Raw genomic sequence first — 19938 nt, forward strand, 5'->3', positions numbered from 1 at the left:
CTGCTTTCCAGACCAAATATTTTGACATTTGCTTCCCTGGTGTTTTGCATCGCTCTGTCTAACCGACCCAAAACATTGTCATTTTGCGGTCTGCTGCCGTTTTTTCTGGGTGTGCAGCTTGGCAAAGATCCCCAAAATTATCTCACTTTTTTGTGTGGGGGGGAGGGAGGCGGGGGGAACGATTTCTCAAGGCTACCCAGCAGAAGCTTGCAATAGCTTTGAAGGTTGCAAAATCTGTGGACATTTTCTGTTCTCAAAGGGGTTTATAGACAGTCCTCGACTTACGATCACAATTGAGCCCAACATTTCTGTTGCTAAGCAAGGCAATTGTTATGTCATTCCTGCATGATTCCTTTTTTTTTTTTTTTTTGGCCACAGCTGTTATACTTATCACTACGGTTGTTAAGTGAATTGTGCAGTCATTAAGCGAGTTTGGTTTCCTCCATTGTTTATCAGAATCCGGTCGGGGTGGTCTCAAAGGACCCCAGGACAACACAACCGTCGTAAATACAAGCTGGTTACCAAACGCGTAACGATGGGGGTGCTGCAACGGTCATAAGTGTGAGGACCGGTTATAAGTCACTTGTTTCCGTGCTGTTGTAACTTAGAACACTTTTACTTCCAGTTTTATTTCTGGCTTCCAGCAAAAAAAAAAAGGGTTCCTAGCGGTTCGCTTAATGACCGCAGTGTTCGGTTAAAGACTGCGGCAGAAAAAGGTTCATAAAACCCAACCAGTTAGGTGATGACTCATTTTACGACCATCCTGACTTACAACTGTAATTGCCAGTTAACATCATATGGCCATAGTCATTGAGAACCAGGCATCAAATACAGGTAGTTTAATACAGGCAGTCCTTGACTTCCAACCGTTCATTTAGTGATCATTCAAAGTTACAAAAGCGCTGGTAAAAATGGGACTTATGACTGTTTTCACACTTACAACCGTTGCAGTACCTCCGTGGTTAGGTGATCAAAATGCAAACATTTCACAATTGATTCATATTTATGATGGTTGCAGTTTCCCAGGTTCTATGACCAACATTTGCGACCTGACAAGCCAAATCAATGGGGAAAGCCAGACTCATTTAACAACCATGTAATTCACTTAACAACTCAATGATTCACTTAACAACTGTGGCCGGAAATGTTGTAAAATGGGGCAAACCTCAATGAAGAACTGTCTCGCTTAAGCAACTGAAATTTTGGGCTCAATTGTGGCTGTAATTCGAGGACTATCTTACAGTTACTTTGGCCCATTTCTTGCATAATAGGGAGGCTTTTGAAATGAATAAACAATGCCAGGAGTCAGCCTGTAGTTGTGGTGACATCTAAATGTGGACGTAAATAAATAAATCTTCGTTGGATGTTTGTAAGGGCAGGAAACAAACTCTGCGCCTCAAAGGAGAAGTTTTTTTCAGACAGAAACTTTGAATGTGGCTGAACTTGTAACTCAAGGGAGACCTGTCTTACAAAAACAATACAGATAATATTTGAATTCCAATTATTCGTTTAGTGACCGTTCAAAGTTACAACGGCACTGAAAAAAACGGACTTGTGATCCTTTTTCACACTTAACAACCGTTGCAGCATCCCTGTGGTCACGTGATCAAAAAGTTCAGATACCTGGCCACTGACTGGTATTTATGACGGTTGCCATGTCCCTGGGGTCAGGCAATCCCCTTTTGCGACCTTCTGAGAAGCAAAGTCAATGGGGAAGCCAGATTCACTTAACAACGGTGTTACTCACTTAACAATTGCAGTGGTTCACTTAATGATGAGAACTGAGGTTGTAAAATGAGGCAAAAATTCACTCCAGAAGCGTCTCACGTAGCAACAGAAATTTGGGGCTCCATTGTAGCCGTAAGCTGAGGATTACCCATAATTTTGCCCACCACATGTTTACACAGATAGTCCTCCACCTACAACCACAATGGAGCCCAAGATTTCTGTTGCTAAGCAAGACATTGAGTTTTGCCCCATTTTACCACCTTTCTCGCCTCCGTTGTTAAGTGAATCCCTGTAGTTGTCCAGTTACTAGTATGGTTGTTAAATGAATCTGGCTTCCCCATCGAAGGTCGCAAATGAAGATCAAATGACCCCGGGACATGCGACCGTCATAAATGTGAGTCAGTTCTCAAGAAACTGAATGTAAATCACATGATTATGAGGATGCTTCCATGGTCGTAAGTGTGAAAAATGGTCCTAAGTCACTATTTTCAATGCTCGAACGGTCACTAAGTGAGCTGTTATAAGTCGAGGATTAACTGTATTCCCCCAAAGAGCAAACATACAATTTTTCCACGCTGTCTGGTGGGCTCGGAATTGCCTCCCATGCTTCCTCCCTCCCTCAAGGGTCCCTTCGGTGGATTTAATGCTCCGCTGACCGGCGCAGGCGGGCTGCGGATGATCAATGACCCAACGGAGTCACTTTCGGATCGCTGCCCTCGGGGAAATCTGCCCCACATCGGCCAGTCAGTCTGGATCGATTCCGTTGAGGTTGCTGGTCTTCATTAACGCTGAGATAGTCTGTCCCGTTTCTATTTCCGCCCTTTGGCCTCCTACTCGAAACACCAGGGCTAACGAGCGGTGCCGGTGATCGTAATTAATTAGTGACAATTACAGCTAAAGATAACGAACCATTGGACAGGCGCCCTGTTCATTCTGACAGCATCAAACGCCGGGTTTGTTTTTAGGCCGTTTGCACGCGGCTGCCTCACCCGAAAGCAAACAGGTCGATCGGTACGTATATATATATATATGCATATATATATATATTTAAATATATTCTTTGCTCTGGGCGGGTTGTGTTATTTTTGGTGCTGAAGGCCTGCCGTAGAGTCGTCCTCGACTTAACGACCGCCCTTAGTCCAGCCTTTCTGTTGTTAAACAAGAAAGTGGTTTAAGTGAATTTTGTTTTACGATTTCTCTTGCCAGGGTTATTAAGCGAGGCAGGTTGTTAAATGGATCTGGCCTTCCCCATTGACTTTGCTTTGCAAAAAGGGACCACATCACCCCACCCTTCAGCCGTCATAAATATGAGCCAGTTGCCTTGCCAAGCATCGATCACGTGACCGTGGGGGACGCTGCAACGGTCGTAAGTGTGGAAAACAGCCGTAAGTCGCTTTCCTAAGTGGCGCTGTAAGATTTGGACGGTCACTAAATGAACGGTTGTAAGTTGAGGACCACCTGTATCACTTGGGCGCCTAAAAGAAGGAATGGCGATTAGAGGAACTTCCAAATTCAGAGGCACTAGCTCTGAAAATGCCTGTCGTTGAGAAATACAGGGAGTCCTTGACTTACGACCACGGCTGAAGCCCTTCTGTTGCATAGCAAAGCAGTTGTTAAGTGAGATGCACCTGATTGTACAAGCTGTTTTGCCACTGTTGTTAAGTGAATCATGGCAGTTCTGAAGAGAACCACACGGTCGTTAAATGAATACGGCTTCCTCCATTGTGCTTGTCGGGAGCTGGCCAGGAATGTTGCAGATGCTGATCATGTGACAGGATGCTACGACCGTCATAAGTACGTGATAGTTGCCAAGTGCCCGAGTTGCAATCCTGTGACCATGAGGATGTGCAACAGTCGTAAGTGAGATGGCTGGCCTTAAGTCACTTTTTTCAATGCCGTCATAACTTGGAAGAGTTGCTAAACGGATGGTTGTAAGTCGAGGACTATCTGTCACGAAGAACCATCGGTCTTTTGATACTCCAGACCAATCCCTTGGACTCCTGCCAGGACATAAAACGGATCTGATCCAGTCTTTCCGGCTTGCAGAGGAAGGATTGAGAATCACCAGAGGGAAACTGAGTCAGACCTCCCAGTCCAGCGAGTTACATACTGGGTAGGTCGATCATTTAAAACCAGTTTGTCCAGGAGAAATAAAATTTCCTTCCCTCCTCCCATCTTTCTCTTTTCTTTCTCTTCTCTCTCTCTCTCTCTCTTTCTTCTTCCTTCCTCTCCTTTCTTCTCTTTGTCACTTTCCCTTTCATTCCTTTGATCTTTCTTTTTCTTTCTTTCTCTCTTACCCTTCCTTTCTCCTTTCTCCTTCCTCCTTCCCTTTTCTTTCTTTTTCTTCCTTCCTTCCTCTCTTTCTTGTGTTTTCTTCTCTTTTGCTTTCCTTCCTTTGAACTTCCTTCCTTTATTCCTTCCTTCTTACCTTCCTCTCTCCTTCCTCCCTTTCTTTTCTTTCTTTTTCTTCCTTCCTCTCTTTCTTATGTTTTCTTCTCTTTCCCTTCCTCCGATCTTTATTCCTTCCTTCTTACCTTTCTCTCCTTCCTCCATCCCTTTCTTTTTTCTTCCTTCCTTCCTCTTTTTCTTTCTTGTGTTTTCTTCTCTCTTTCCCTTTCCTTCCACTGATCTTCCTTCCTTCCTTTTTCTCTTTCTCTCTCCCTCTCTCTCTTTCTTTCTTCTCTGTCTCCCTCTCCCTCTTTTTCCTTCCTTTCCTCTTCCTTAAAATTTAGCCCAGTTTCAGTGATCCAACCTTCCATTTCCTCTTCCCCCTTTCCTTCCCCCCTTCACTCCAGCCCTTTTCCTCCCTTCCCCTCTCATTCCTTCTTTTCTTCTCTCTCTCTCTCCCTTCCACTTTTCCATCCATCCCTTTTTCCTTGCCTTCTTTCCTTCGTACCGCTGGAGCCCTCCACCTGGACCTACGGCAGTAGAAACTCCACTGTTTTGGGAGCCCTTGCAACTTCGAACGGCCACCAAATGAACAGTTGTAAAACGAGGATTACACGGAGTGTAACAGGGTTATCAGCACTGCTTGCTGGAAAGTCTGGGGCTTATCTCCTCCTCACGGTTGCAACTGCTGAAAATGAAAAAGAAATGATAATAACTTTGCAGTTAATTCTTTGGCAGATTGTCTAGCCAGCCTCCTGCAGCGTCTTTTTCCTGCTCTTATCTCCGTCCTTCCTTTGTTTATTCTGCTTTTATATAGTTCCCTTCCTCGTTCCCCATTTCCTCTCTTCGGTCTATTTATCTCTTCTGGCTTGGCCTGTCCAAACGCGGAGCTGATGCTGCTTCCCACATCGGACCTCACAGCTAGTCCTCGACTTACAACAATTGGTTTAGTGATCGTTAGACAGCATTACAACGGCACTGAAAAAAGGGACTTGTGACCATTTTTCATGCTTACAGACATTGCTGCATCCCCACAGTCATGTGATAAAAATTTAGCTGCTTAGCAACTGTCTCATATTTATGACCTGGGAGGGTAACATGGTCCCCTTTTGCGACCTTCTCACAAGCAAAGTTATGGAAGAAGACACATTCTACTTAACAACCCATGTTACTCATTTAACAGCTGCAGTGATTCACTTAACAACTGTAGCAAGGAAGGCCTTAAAGTGGGGCAAAGCTCACGTAACAAATGTCTCACTTAGCAACGGAAATTTTGAGCTCAGTTGTGCTCGTAAGTTGAGGACTAATTGTAATGGCTCTTAATTTTTCAACCTGAAATCCAGCCAGTCACCTTTAAGACTAAACGTTTTATTTAGGCCTTTAAAGTCCCGTGGAATCCAAAACAAACTCTAAAAATGATTTTACGTTTCGATTCCGAAGGATGCGTTTTTCAAAATAGTTGTTAAATTATTATTTTTAGAAACCTACAGTTAGTCCCCACATGTGCAGAATTGGGGCCAGAATTTATGTTTCAAAGCAAGACGGTTGTTAAGTGTTTCACGCCAGATTTTACTGCAGTTGTTAAGTGGAACATGTGGTCATTGAGTGAACCCGACATCCTCCATCTTGAATTAGACGTAGTCCTCGAATTATGACAATTGTGTCCTAAATTTCCACTGATAAGCGAGATGGTTGTTAAGTGAGTTTTGCTCCATTTTACGACCTTTCTTGCCACTATGGTTAAGTGAATCACAGTAGTTAAGTTAGTAACACAGTCATTAAGTGAATCTGGTTTCCCCATTGACTGCTTGTGAGAAGGTCACAAAAGGGGATTGTGTGGTCCCGGAACACTGCGACCGTCATAAATACGAGTCAGTTGCCAAGGGCCTGAATTTTGACTACATGACCAAGGGGGGATACCGCAACCGTCATAAGTGTGAAAAATGGTCATAAGTCACTTTTTTCAATGCTGAAAAAAGTTACTATACAAATGGTCGTAAGTGGAGGAGTATTTGTAACCACAAATTAGTCTTCATTGCAAGTTGGCCTGTTTTGGTGCCTGGCATGTTGGCATCTTGCCTGGTAACTCGTATAGGTTCTCTGATTTATTCTTTGTCCCTTTATTACTTTTTTATAAGTAACTCAAGGTGGCCAGCGTACCTATCACAGGTAGTCCTCGGCTTACAGCAGTTCACTTAGTGACCGTTCTAAGTTACAATGGCACTGAAAAAAGTAACATGACCATTTTTCACACTTATGACCATGGCAGCATCTCCCCTTGGTCACATAATCAAAATTCAGATGCTTGGCAACTGAACTCGTATTTATGACGGTCGCAGTGTCTCCCAGGGTCACGTGATCCCCTTCTGACAAGCAGAGTCAGTGGGGAAACCAGATTCACTTAACAAACCGTGTGACTCATTTAGCAACTGCAGGGATTCACTTAACCAACGCGGCGAGAAAAATCGTAAAATGGGGCCAGGCTCACTCAGTAAACATAAACTTTGGTCTCAATGGTGGACATAGGTTGAGGACTACCTGTGCTCCTTTTTCCTGGCTGTTTCACACATAGCAACAACCCTGCAGGATTGAGAGGGAGGGTCTGTCCCAAAGTCATCCAGTTGCGTTTTGTGCCTTAGCTAGGACTTCCCAGTCCAAAGTCATCCAGGGGCACACAACAAAGTCGTTATAGAATGTGTAGATAACCCCCTGGTACCAGCTACGGAGAGAGGAAAGCAAGCCAAGTGAATCATAGAGTCGCTGGAAGGGACCTTGGAGGTCATCTAGTCCAACCCCCTGCTTAAGCAGGAAACCCTATAACATTCCAGACAAACGGCTGTCCAGTCTCTTCTTGAAAACCTCCAGTGATGGAGCCACCACAACTTCTGGAGGAAAATCCTTTAATTGTTCTAACTGTCAGGACTGGATGCCAGGAAAAAAGAGGAAGCTGCTTTTAATGAGCCTTCTCCTTTTTTATAACCCCGTAATTCCTTAATTCCAGCACAGCCGCTCGCTGGCATGGCTTCCAAAATCCTTTTTTTTTTCCAATTATTTTTTTTTTCAGATGATGTAAGGGGTCCCAATCTCCCCTTATCACTTGGCAGGCCTCCCCTGTTCTCAAAGGAGTCTCTCCCCCCTCGGCAGTTCAACCGCCCCAAAAAATGCAACTTCTAAATTCATTCCAAAGAAATGTGAAGGAAACCCTTTGTCTTTTGTTTGCAAAAGGACAGATAGATTTGTGTGTGTGTGTGTGTGTGTCCGCGCCTTTGTTACCATGCAGACATCCTGCTCCGGTCAGTTTCAAGTCTTTCTTTCTTTCTTTCTTCATCTGCTAAACACCGGCTACATCCATCACCAGATGCACGGTGGGGTTTCCTCTGGACCAAAGTTTTGGCTTTGTTCAAACCTCTGTCTGGGTTTTTGGTGTTTCCTTTTTCTCCCAAAGGTTTCCACTCAGGGCTTTGCCTGGACACGTGCTCCCCATATGGTTCTCATTAGTCATGCCTTCCCTCCTTCGAATCCGTTACCAGGGCCCGGACTGGCAGGCTTAACTTTCTGAGCTTAGTGGAAGGGAAGCGAAAAAGCAGAAAGTTAACCATTTTAAAGAGGGCTTAAGAAAGCAGGTTTGGATTCATTCATTCTTCCCTCCCCCCCTTCCTTCCTTTCTTCCCTGTCTTGTTCATCTTTCATCTTCTTCTTTTTCTTCCTTTCTCTCTTTCCTTCCTTTCTTCCATCAGTCTTTTTCCTCTTTCTTTTTCTTTTCCTTCCTTCTTTTTCTTCTTTTTCTTTTTCCTCTTTCTCTTCCTTTACTTTCCTCCCTCTTTTCTTCCCTCTCTCCTTTCTTTTCCTTTCCTTTCACTTCCTTCCCTTTCTCCGTTCCTTTCCCCTTCCCTTCTCCCCTCTTTCCATTTTTTCAGCAAAACCAATTCGTGAATTAAGCCTTAAAGCCAGCCAGCCACCTTCCTTTCTCCCTCTCCCTCCCTCCCTCCCTCTCCCTTCTCTTTTGATTGACACACTGAGCAAATCCCTCTTGGAAATTCTGTGATTTGGAGGCTGTTCTGGATTGATGCCTTTGGCAGTTTGGGGGAAGGTGTGGGGGGGGAGAAGGGCTGCCTTGCTGTCAGAAAGGCGGAGTTGAACAGGATGCGTTTAAAAGTTTGCCTGAAAGTTTGCCTTCCAAACTGGTGGAGGATTCATTTTTTTTTTGCAAAGCAGTGTGTATTTTTAATTTTTTGATGGGGAGACTCATTTTCCATGCACGTTTCTCTCCTTGAAGAAACATCTGCTGAAGCATCATTTCTCTGTGAGTACCGGTTCATATTAATTTCATCCTCCCTTCTGTCTCCCAGTAATCATTTTAGGAGGAATTAAGAACAAACTGTATTTTTTTTAAAAAAAAAAAAACACCAGTTCTGCAATTCTTATAATTGCTTTAGAAACTCTTAAAGCTCGCCTTTCACAGAGCACAGGGTGTAATGGAATTGGTGGGTTCTAAATAACTTTTTCTCCAAAAATGTTTTCTTCCCCCAAAAGAAAAAAAAATTGTGGTTTGTTTTAAAAAGGGTTCAAAATTGCTTCTCCTCAACCCACAAAAGCAAAGTCTTGTGGATGAAAAAACTGCCATATTGACAACGGTATAAAAGGTTGGTGAATTACATTGCATTGAGAATGTCAAAAACAGTAAGCAGGCATTGCTTTGAGTATATTTGCAATATTTTTCTTTTTACTAATGTGAAAGTCTTCTTGCTCTCTTAAAAGACACTTCTGAGTTTCTATTCTTGTGGTGGATCCAGGATGAAGCTGCTTGAACAAATATAGATTGAGAAAAATGCATGCTCTGGAAATATCTTATTTTCTAGCACGATTCTTGCTTCCTTTTCTTTCTATCATTCGATATATATTTGGTTGGTTCAGTTTCTGGATATTTCCAAGTGGAAGACTCCCATCATCAATCAAAAAATTCCAGAACAATGAATTAAAACTTCTTTTTTTAAAAAAAAGGAATCTATCAATTTAAAGTGATTCTGGAGCAATGAATTAAAATGTTAAAAGAATTCTGTTATCAGTTAAAAATAGTTCTGGAGCAAGCATTTTTTTAAATTAAAAACAGACCTAATTTATCAATTAAGAACAGTTCTGGAGGAATCAATTAAGTAAAAAAAAAGGTTCCATCTATCAATTAAGAATCATTATGAGGTAATCAACAAAAGAAGACCTCATTTATCAAATTAAAAATAATTCTGGGGGAAATCAATGAAATAAAAAAAAAGATTTTCATCAATTAAGAATCATTCTGGATCAATCTAATTTTTTAAGATGCTACCTGTTCAAAAAGCATTCCAGAGCAAACAAAGTTAATTTTTTAAAAAGTACTCCATTTGCATATCATTCTGGAGCAATCAATTAAAACTTTAAAAAAGATTTTCAAGCCATAATTAATCCATTTTGGATCAACAGAGGTTTCTCCTACATGTAGTTGACTTGAAAGAGGTTACTAAAAGATGTTTCCTAACAGTTCCATCTCAGCTACAGATAGTCCTCCTCTTAGGACCACAATAAAATTTCTCTTGCTAAGCAAGACAGTTGTTAAGTGCATTTTGCCCCATTTTAGAGCCTTTTTTTTTTTACCACGATTGTTAAGTGAATCACCACAATCGTTAAGTTCGAAACACGGTTGTTAAGTGAATCTGCCTCCCCCACTGACTTCGCTTGTCAGAAGGTCGCAAAAGGGGGCTCCTGGGACTTTCTCCCACCCACCCCCCGCCCCCGCAGGACGCTGCATCCGTCATAAATATGAGCCAGTTGCCAAGTGTCAGAGTTTTGATCACGTGATCTTGGAGATGCTGCAACGATTCGTAAGGGTGAAAACTGGTCACATCACTTTTTTCAGTGCCGTTGTAACTTCGAACGCTCAGTAAACGAACCACTGTAAGTCGAGGATTGCCTATACACTATGTGCACGCACGTGAGAGACAACCAAAGAGAAAAGCAGATTTTGGACTTTGGGAAAAGAAGTTAGGGAGATCAAGTCACCAATGGAACGGCCTTCCTTCTGGAATTGTGGGTGCTCCATTACTGGAGGTTTTCAAGAAGATACTGGACACTTGTTTGTTTGAGGACTCCTGCTTGAGTAGGGGGTTGGACTGGATGACCTCCAAGATCCCTTCCAGCCCCACGATCGTATAAATAAGGAAGGAGGAAGACAGGAGGGAGGGAGGGAGCTCTTCTTTGCAGCTTCTGGCTCTTCCCTGCACTCTTTCTAGAATCTCAACATCTTTTTTATATCATGGCAACCAAAACTGGATGCAGTATTCCAAGCGTGGCCTTACCGAGGCATTATAAAGCAGTATTAATGCTTCTTGTGATCTTGAGCCTTTCCCTCAGGGGTTAAGACGCTGAGCTCGTCAATAGAGAAAGGTCGGCAGTTCGACGGTTCGAATCCCTAGCGCCGCGTCACGGAGTGAGCTCCCGTCACTTGTCCCAGCTCCTACCAACCTAGCGGTTCGAAAGCATGTAAAAAAAAAAATGCAAGTAGAAAAAGAGGGACCCCTTTGGTGGGAAGGGAACAGCGTTCCATGCGCCTTCAGCATTTAGTCATACCGGGCACATGACCACGGAGACGTCTTCGCACAGCGCTGGCTCTTCTTCGGCTTTGTAATGGAGATGAGCACTGCCCCCTAGAGCTGAAAACGAGTATCATGTATGTGCAAGCGGAACCTTCACCTTAATGCAGCCTAGGATTGTGCTGGATTTTTTGGCTGCAGCAGCACACCGCTGGCTCATCTTTTAAGCAATTGTCCAATAAGACTTCAAGATCTCTTTTGCAGTTATGCTTTTGAGCCAGATACCACCTGCGCTATACCTGTGCATTTGGTTTTTCTTGCCTAAAGTTAGAATCTTACTTTTCTCACCATTAAACTTCATTTTGTTAGGTAAGGTCCAGTGTTCAATTTGGTTCGAGATCCTTCTGGCGTGTTGACTATTCCTACTAGCTTGGTGTCACCTGCTAATTTGATGAGTTCCCTATCTATCCCCTTGTCCGAGTCATTGATGAAGATGTTGAAGAGTCCTGGGCCTAAAACAGAGCCTTGGTGTTCCTCACTGCCTTACTTCCCTCCACGTAGACGCAGTTTCATTCAGGACTTGGTGAGCCAGTTACGAATCCATCTGGTGGTGATGCCTGCTGTTTGGACTCTCTATCCATTCGCCTGCTTATTTTAGTGGGCATTGTGTTGGAAGCGTGCGTCTTTTTGACACGCTGTTTGCTTTGTTGTTGTAAACTGTTTTCTTTTTTCTTTTTGTTATGGGAAGCAACGTGTAAATGAATGATGAGTGTTATTGTATCATTTAATGTTAAGGTAAAGGTTCCCCTCGCGCATCCGTGATAGTCATTTCCAGCTCTAGGGGGCAGTGCTCAACTCCGTTCCAAAGCCGAACAGCCAGCGTTGTCTGAAGATGTCTCCGTGGTCATGTGGCTGGCATGACTAAACGCCGAATGTGCATGGAACGCTGTTCCCTTCCCACCAAAGGGGTCCCTATTTTTCTACTTGCATTTTTTTACATGCTTTTGAACTGCTAGGTTGGCAGAAGCTGGGACAAGTAACGGGAGCTCCCTCCGTTACATGGGCACTAGGGATTCGAACCGCCGAACTGCCAACCTTTCTGATCGACAAGCACAGCGACTTAGCCACTGAGCCACCGTGTACCTCATGTTACTCCTTTAGTATTACAGGAGGCATAACTACTACAGCTTATTACCACAATAGGGAGCAGAATTTTGGTTGTTAAGAAAGGTAGTTAGTCGTTAAGTGCATCGTGCCCGGTTTCACACCTTTTGTGCCACAATTATTGATTCCCGTGGTCATTAAGCAAATCCGGATGCCACCACTGACTTTGCTTGCCAGAAACCTGTTGAGAAATTTGCAAAGGGTGATCACCACAATAGTCATAAATACATGCCGGTTGCCAAGTGGCCGAATTTTGATCATGTGACTTTGGGGGTGCTGTCTGACCGACATAAGTGTGAGGACCGGTTGAAGCTCCCCTTTTTGGTGCTGTTATAACTTTGAACGATCACTAAATGAATGATTGTAAGTTGAGGGCCACTTGTATTGAGTACCTAAGTTACTCCGGTGGTGAACTATCCGGCACCTCTCAGGTCCTCCACTTACTCCGTGGAGGTACACAAGAGCCTTGCCTTTTCCGGGATGTTTTTCTCAACTTTTCCCTTCACTGTTTATTAACCAGCTGTTCTCCCATCCAAACTCCAGCCAGGCCCCACTCTGCTTAGCTTTCCAAGGTCACAGCTGATGAAATGCTGCCACCTATCAGCATAATTAGGATGCGCTAAAAACAAAAAATGTGTTGAAGGTGAATATATGTGTCCCATGATAACGTTGCAGGATCCAATCTGGGTCGGTCGTCGGAACCAGAGGATTAGTTTTCCGAGCTTTCGGACTCTGCTGGAGGAAACCTCTCTCTAGCAGAGTGTGTGCTTTTATGTGGTGTCTGGTTGTGTGTGGCTTTTTAGTTGTTGATTGGACTGTTGATGGCTGGCAATTAAGTCGCTGGCTGTTGTTTCCTTTTGCTGCCAGTCCTTAGACTCCTAAGTGCTTGATAAGCTGGTGGTAAACCAGCACTCCTGTTGACTGACAAAGGGCCCGTTTTCCAGGCATCAGTCATTTCCCTGGCTGTTTTTGTACCTGCTCTGCTAACAATCTTAATAGCTGTGAAAATAAATGTATGCCTTTGTTCTGAGCAGCGGAGGACTTGGCAGCCCAAAGAAATAACAGCCAATGACTTAATCGCTGGCCATCAACACCCCAATCAGTAACTGAAAAGCCACATACAACCAGGCACCACGTAAATATTATGCGTAGAATAACCCAAAGGTGAGAGACGTTCCCTCATGATGGGCTCTAGCATGGAAGACAAAACCTTTGGTCCCGGTGAACGACCCAAATTAGATCCTGCAAAAAAAAAAAAGGCATTGATCACAGCAAAGTATTGAGTTGTAATTAATTTTAACCTGGCACCAAGCTGTGATTTAGGCAGTCCTCCCAGGTAACAGGTTTGGGGCATACTGTATGGGACTGAAGGGTCTTGCACATAGGGGAAGTGGGGGAAAGAGAGAAGGGAGAGGGAAGGAGGAATAGAGGGAGCGAGGAAGGGGAGAGGGAAAAGAAGAAATAAGAAGGGAAAGAGAGGGAAAAGGGAGGGGGAGGAGAAGTTTACATTGTATATGAATAGAAAAAAATCTTGATCCTTTCTAGCACTGATGACATTACCTAATAGGGTCATAAAACATTTGCAAGAACACCACCAAGCTCAGGGACCACCAAGGACCCCACATTCCTCCTCCTCTTCCCTGCAAACCCCTCTCCCTTTTAATGATGATGATGTTACTTAGTTGGGTCATGAAACGTCTTCAGCAAAACAACCAACTCAGAGACCACCAAGGACAGCACAGAATGAATGAATGAATGATTCAGTGAGTGAATGATTGAATGAAGGAAGAAAGGAACGAATTTATATATTCCCATCTTCCTGTTTTTATCTTGCAGGCCGTAAATGATCAGCCCCTATGACCAACATGAGCTGGAGTTTTCTCACCCGCCTGCTGGAAGAAATCCACAACCACTCCACTTTTGTGGGGAAGATCTGGTTGACGGTTCTCATAGTCTTCCGCATAGTCCTGACGGCCGTGGGCGGCGAGTCCATCTACTCGGACGAGCAGAGCAAGTTCACCTGTAACACCAAACAGCCGGGCTGCGATAACGTCTGCTACGATGCCTTCGCCCCACTTTCACATGTCCGCTTCTGGGTCTTTCAGATCATCATGATCTCCACCCCGTCTGTCATCTACTTGGGCTACGCCATCCACCGGATCGCCAGGTCCTCGGAGGAGGAGAAGAAGAGGTTTCGGAGCTTCAAAAAGAAGAAGAAGCAGTTCGTCCTCAACTGGCAGGCGTCCCACCATCTGGAGGACTCCTTGGGCGCCGAAGAAGAACCTATGATCTCCGAGGAGATGGTGGAGAACGAAGAGAAGGAGAAGACCAAGGAAGAGGAGAAGAAGAAGGGGGAGAAACACGATGGCCGGAGACACATCCAAGAAGAAGGGCTGATGAAAATCTATGTCTTCCAGCTTCTCACCAGGGCCTCCTTCGAAGTCTGCTTCCTGATAGGTCAATACATGCTCTACGGTTTCGAGGTGAGGCCCTACTATCTTTGCACCCGTGATCCTTGTCCACATAACGTCGACTGCTTTGTGTCCAGGCCCACGGAGAAGACCATCTTCCTCCTGGTGATGTACGTGGTCAGCTGCCTTTGTCTGTTGCTCAACCTGGCGGAGATGTGCCATCTGGGCATCGGTACCATCCGGGACGCCATTCGAGAACGGAAAATCCACAGCTTCCGACAGCCGCCGTACAATTACGCCGCTTACCCCAAGAACATCTCCTGCCCACCCGAGTACAACTTGGTGGTCAAATCCGACAAACCAGCCAAGATTCCCAACAGCCTGATGGCTCACGAGCAGAACTTGGCCAACGTAGTCCAGGAGCAGCAGTGCACCAGCCCCGACGATAACATCCCCCCTGATTTGTCGACCCTCCATAAACACTTACGGGTGGCTCAGGAGCAGCTGGACATCGCGTTCCAGAGCTACAACAGCACCCAGGGGCAAAACCAACCCTCCAGAACCAGCAGCCCGGGCTCCAGTGGATCCATGGCAGAGCAAAACAGGGCCAACATTGCACAGGAGAAACACGGGGCCAAGCCAAAAACCAGTTCAGAGAAGGGTAGCGTCAATGGCAAAGATGGGAAAAACTCCGTATGGATTTAGGAAGGAGGAACAGGTCAAAGGGTCCTATGCATCAGGGGGTGGTGGGGTCTCTTCTTTGCTTACGAGAACAAGGCTAAAGTGAGACACCAACCGGTAGTCCACCAGAGGCCTTTTCTCAATCCCTTGCTTGGTTGATCCCATCTCTCATTTTCTGGGTAAAGCAGAATCTTTGCGCTAGAAGTCTGCGCGAGACCGATCCATCCTTGAGGTTTAGCGTTGTTCTTCCAGGGAAGATTCAAACCAGGCGCGGATGGAAAGATGGGTCCTTTGACTCAAGTCTCCAGAGACCAGAAGAAACAGAAATAAATTCCTGTCGATAAAACCTTGGCCAAAAGCCCAATTTCTCAACCTGCCTTGGTGGTTGGGGAATCTCAGGTATATAATCTCCCTTTTGAAACAGGTGTGGCATTTACCGCATTATCCTTCTTCGTCTTTTCTTGTCCTCCTCGCTTGTCCGAGTTTTCCACTTCTTCCTTCTGACAAGCTGCCTTTTTTTTTTTTTTAAATCAACAAACCAATTCCTTCCTCTTTGTTAGTTTGACATTTGCTTCCTATCGAGACAGGATTGCTTCTCCCAGCTTGGTGCCTGCAAAATAATTTAGATTATGAGTCTTTTTTTTTTTTTTTTAAGTTAGGACAGACTTGGGGCTGGAGAAAAGGGTGTGTTGGAAGGGTTTTTAAATTTTTTACCACTTTTCTGTTTCTCCTGCCCTGTGATTGTGGTAGGATGGGAACATGGTTTAAATAAATGACGTCCATTGTTTACGAAAAAAAAAACCCCATCATCTGTGGATGGTGGGCTGCCGTAGACCTCTCTGTTGGGGGTTTTCCTCCTGTGCTAAGCAATTGTGGGGCCGAACCATGTTGTCTCTTCCTTGGTGGATTTCTTTTGAGGGCTAAAATAATCCCAAACTGAATTAATTTCCAGGTCCTTAGAGGTATGGCAATCTGGAGATGTTCCCAAAATGTTGTAGTTCTAAATCGTGGGACGTATCCATTGATGGATAGATTTTAGAAACTGAAAACCTATGTAAGTGTGACTAAAGATACACTAACCTGTGATTTTGGCAATGTGGTTCGCAAATTTGGTCTTCTCCAAGAAAGCGGAGTCTTTCTTGGAGCCTCCAAGAAAATGGAGCTGTACGAGAGGAGGTATTTCTAAAGTCAGTTTCTGGGGTGGGCTTCAGCTGCATTGTGCATTTAGGGATGGTTTTTCTTTTATTTTTTTTCCTGCTCTGCAACTACCCTGAGAAATGAGTTCCGGGAGATATGAAGGATTGTGCCCTGTCAAAAGTTGCAGAGTGAGGAAAGTGAATTTAATCACTGTAAAGCGGTTGTTCTCAACCTTGGCTGCTTGAAGATGGTGGACTTCAACTCCCAGAATTCCCCAGCCAGCAAGAGAATAATGGAAAACGTCTTCTCTGAATCTTTGTGGGCAGAGATTAGTGTTAAAACAAGATGGCCAGGGCTTCATTTGGGTGAGACAGTGAATCCGATGTCCTTGCATTATGCCGAGGGGAAAAACAGTCTCCAAGATGTTGCTGGTGGTGAAACATTACATCTTCCGTTCAAAGGTTTGGAGATATTGTATGGTGCTTTTCTAAATCCCTGCTATTTCATTTTTCCATATGGATTTACAAATAGCCCAAGAAGAACCATGATCCTTCAAACCAATATTCCCTTAGTCTAGCCTTCTAGTCAGATATCCTGGGCTGTTCCTCGGGATGAAGTAAAATGTAGGTTCTTCTTCTCTATGGTTGATGTAGTAACTGAGAAACCTAAATGAAATCAAGATTTCCCCTTGATGACTTCATGTACCTTGGCAGTTTGGATAGGTGTGGACTTCAGCACCCAGGATTTCCACAGCTGGAGAATTCTGGGCGTTGAAGTCCACTCATGGTGGCTGGAGAATTCTAGAACTTGAAGTCAACTTGTGTTAAAAGTTGCTGAGCTTCAAAAATGGCGGGAAGAATAAGGAAGATGACATGAACAGGGTGCAATAAGACATGTGCAAGCAATTCAGAGACCTCCTTAATTCAAATGTGTATAAGGGGAGAGTTCTTACACTTTCTGTACAAAGGGTGTTCAAGTTAGGCCGGTATTTCTGAACCTTAACCATGTGAAGACTTATGGACTTCATCTCCCAGAATTCTTCACGCTGGCTGGGGAATTCTGGGAGTTGAAGTCCACATCTCTTCAAGCTGTCAAGGTTTTGAGAAACCTACTGATCTGGAAATAGATTTCTTGAATATAATTCAGACACTGTTTGCTGTTGTTTTCTTCCAGAACATTTTGTGTCTCCTTGTCTAGCCTACATCTCTGAGGGGTTTTGCATCTCCCATTTTAAGTCCTCCATAACAAAGTCCGATCCTGCCTAGGTCTTGAGATCAGCCAAGAGAGACTTAATACTGTTTATTTAACTTCTATAAAAATCTACCTGCTCCTAATATCTCTAAGACCAAGCCCTTCTACGTTGAAGTTCTCCAGAAGCGTTTATGTCAACTGGGAATTAAAGGACCTGGAGGCTTAGGCAGGAGGTTGAATTAGAAGACCTCAACAGTCCCTTCCAACCCTATTACTCCATGTTGGGGGGAAATAGCCTTAACGTTATTTTATCCACTGCCAAAACACAGGTCTCCATTTTCACGCCATGAATTTGTATATTGCACAGTTAGCCCTCCGGGTTGGTGTCACTGACGTTCACCGGGATGTGAAGGCCTCAGGAATGGAAAATGGTTGCAAGCATCGATCAGTCGCACAGGGAAGACTTCAAGATGTCTCTATGGAGTCCACAGTTTCATGTGTTTCATGTACGTAACGTGAAGTACCAGTCCCGAGTCCCATTTGGTAATTTTCAGGAGATCATTCCATTAACTTGTAGACCATCAAGTTGCATCATGAGATACGTTGAACACCTCGGGTACGATAAGAAGCGAAGTGGCCTCAAGAAGACAAATCCACTCTGTTACTACAAATCTCTCTTAGAGCTCACCCCAAGGGAGAATAAGAAGATTCAGACAAATAAGAATTAATTTTTGAAGGAAAAATACTTTCTTCCAACGGAACGAAGAAAAATCTATGTTTACAACTCTGCAGTGGGCAGAAACAGGTCTCTTTCACCCCTATTTATCCCGAAATGAAGATTCAGCAGTGGAGGATTATCCTAAAAATTATTCTGGAAACTCTTATTTTTGATGTCAGGTTTGAGAAACAAGAATCTGCTGGGGGGGGGGTGTCTTGTTTTCAAAAAAATAATTCAGCTTCGCTTAAGATTGGTCCTGGATGAAAATCATAATTAAAAACAACCCTGCCTTTATGGACAAGAAAACAGAAATGCTCAAAATAGGTGATTCACGGGTCTGTTTTGTGAGGGGCCGAACCCCCAATTCTGCAACTTAGTTTGCCGGGCTGATCAGGATTGTAGGACTGAAAAGAGACCACTTGGAGATCAACATAGTGACAGTATTTTAAAAAATTACACAACTTATAGTGAAAGCATTGCTGTCTTGACCCGGTCAATTTTCTTTTTTTTCATCTTCGATTATCAGATGATGTCCTTCAGAAAAAGTCTTGAAGAAAAGGCCGTTATGGAATTAAGTGAATAATTAGTTCAAAAAAAAAAAGAAATAGATCCTTTTGTTAAGAAAGTGTGTACAAATCAGCATTGTGTTTGTTTAGATTGGGATGGCAGGGTTAAAAAAAATCTGTAATTTTTGGGGGTATCTAGATCAATATATCCAGAGTTGCCTTGAACCTCGAGATGGGCAGCAAATAAATTTGATTATAATGATAACATGCACCAAATAATTCAATTCCTCCATTCTGTTATCCTGAATCTTTAGCTCAATACGTGGGAAGACATCCTACATCAGAAGGTAGAACCAACGTTGTACAGTTTTTAAGATTCTTTATATACTTGCAGTATTAAAAAAAAGCGAATTACCAAAAGATTAATCTATATTGCCAAAAAAAAAAAAAAAAAGCTTTTTTAACAGTAATTGTTTCCGTCAGCAGTTGTGCCCACAAAACTTTAAGGATTTTAGTATGGATATGGTGGTTTTGAGATACCAGCATCTTTCTTCCTCCTTTGAGCAGAGGAGACAGCTCCACTGTTCTCTTTCGACAACCGCACAACCAAAGCCTACACATACACACTGCCGTTCGCGTTCCATTCCGCTGGGAAATACTTGAAATTAACCAAATAGCCATAACAAATCTATGCTGTTAACAGAGTTTTGACCTCTTTTTTTTTTTTTTTTTTTTGTCTTTTTTCTTGATTTTCCTCCTTTGCCAGTTGTGTAAGAAACCCATTTTGGCTGCGTTCATATGACACGTTTAAACAACCCAGTTATAGAAAGTGGCTGTGTTGACACCTGCTTATTTTGAAGTGTACAAATTTACTGGGTGTGATTAAAAATTCTGAGAATTATTATCTGAGCTGAGAAAAGGGATGAATTCGTTATATTGAATCTTTTGTGTGAACACAGCCAGAAAGTATGTCGTTGATCCTTAATATGTTTCATTGTAAATGCTATTTACAAATTGTACGTGGAATAATTACTTACAAACAGTAAACAATTTTGGATGTTCAGTGTTCAGTACTAATAAAACGGAACAGAATGTTCCTATTGTTTCATCATATTCCGGATGTGGTGGTGCATTTATTTAGGGAAAAGGGTTTTCTAAGTGTCCCATAGAATCAGGTTTCCAAAACTTTTGTCAATTTACTGCATCTTGAGTTCTCAGTACTTTTTTTCATGCTGCCCCTAGGCCCAAAGAAATAACTAGCTACAGACACATAAAAGAGTTAGTTAAATAGTGGATTGGGTGGGTGGGTAGAGGATGACAGAGAGAGGTAGGTAGGTAGTACAAAGATGATGGATAGATGGATGGGCCATGGTGGTACAGTGGTTAGAATGCAGCATTGCAGGCTAACTGGTGACTGCCAGCAGCTTGATCCTGACCAGCTCAAGGTTGAT

General features: G+C 43.5%; 1 protein-coding gene across 5 annotated transcripts in view; it reads left to right on the forward strand.

Annotated features, from left to right (window-relative positions):
- The window catches only part of GJC2 (gap junction protein gamma 2), a 45399-nt gene extending 25806 nt beyond the window's left edge, over nt 1-19593 (forward strand). For 2 of the 5 annotated variants that reach the window (XR_015745548.1, XR_015745547.1), the window contains exons 2-3: nt 13680-15334; nt 17246-19593. Coding sequence is in view for 1 of the 5 variants with exons in the window: in XM_087944876.1 (XP_087801002.1) it covers nt 13700-14959 (1260 nt within the window). In the remaining 4 variants the exon portion in view is untranslated. Of the gene's footprint in view, nt 1-7515; nt 8420-13679; nt 15578-17245 lie in introns of those variants that run through there. The other 3 variants (XR_015745550.1, XR_015745549.1, XM_087944876.1) reach the window with 3 other exon arrangements.
- Nucleotides 19594-19938: the final 345 nt, after the last annotated feature.

Source organism: Notechis scutatus, chromosome Z (assembly GCF_049901735.1).
Source record: "Notechis scutatus isolate UNSWTSFEM ecotype Mainland chromosome Z, rNotScu1.2, whole genome shotgun sequence".
In the NCBI taxonomy this organism is placed as follows: domain Eukaryota; kingdom Metazoa; phylum Chordata; class Lepidosauria; order Squamata; family Elapidae; genus Notechis; species Notechis scutatus.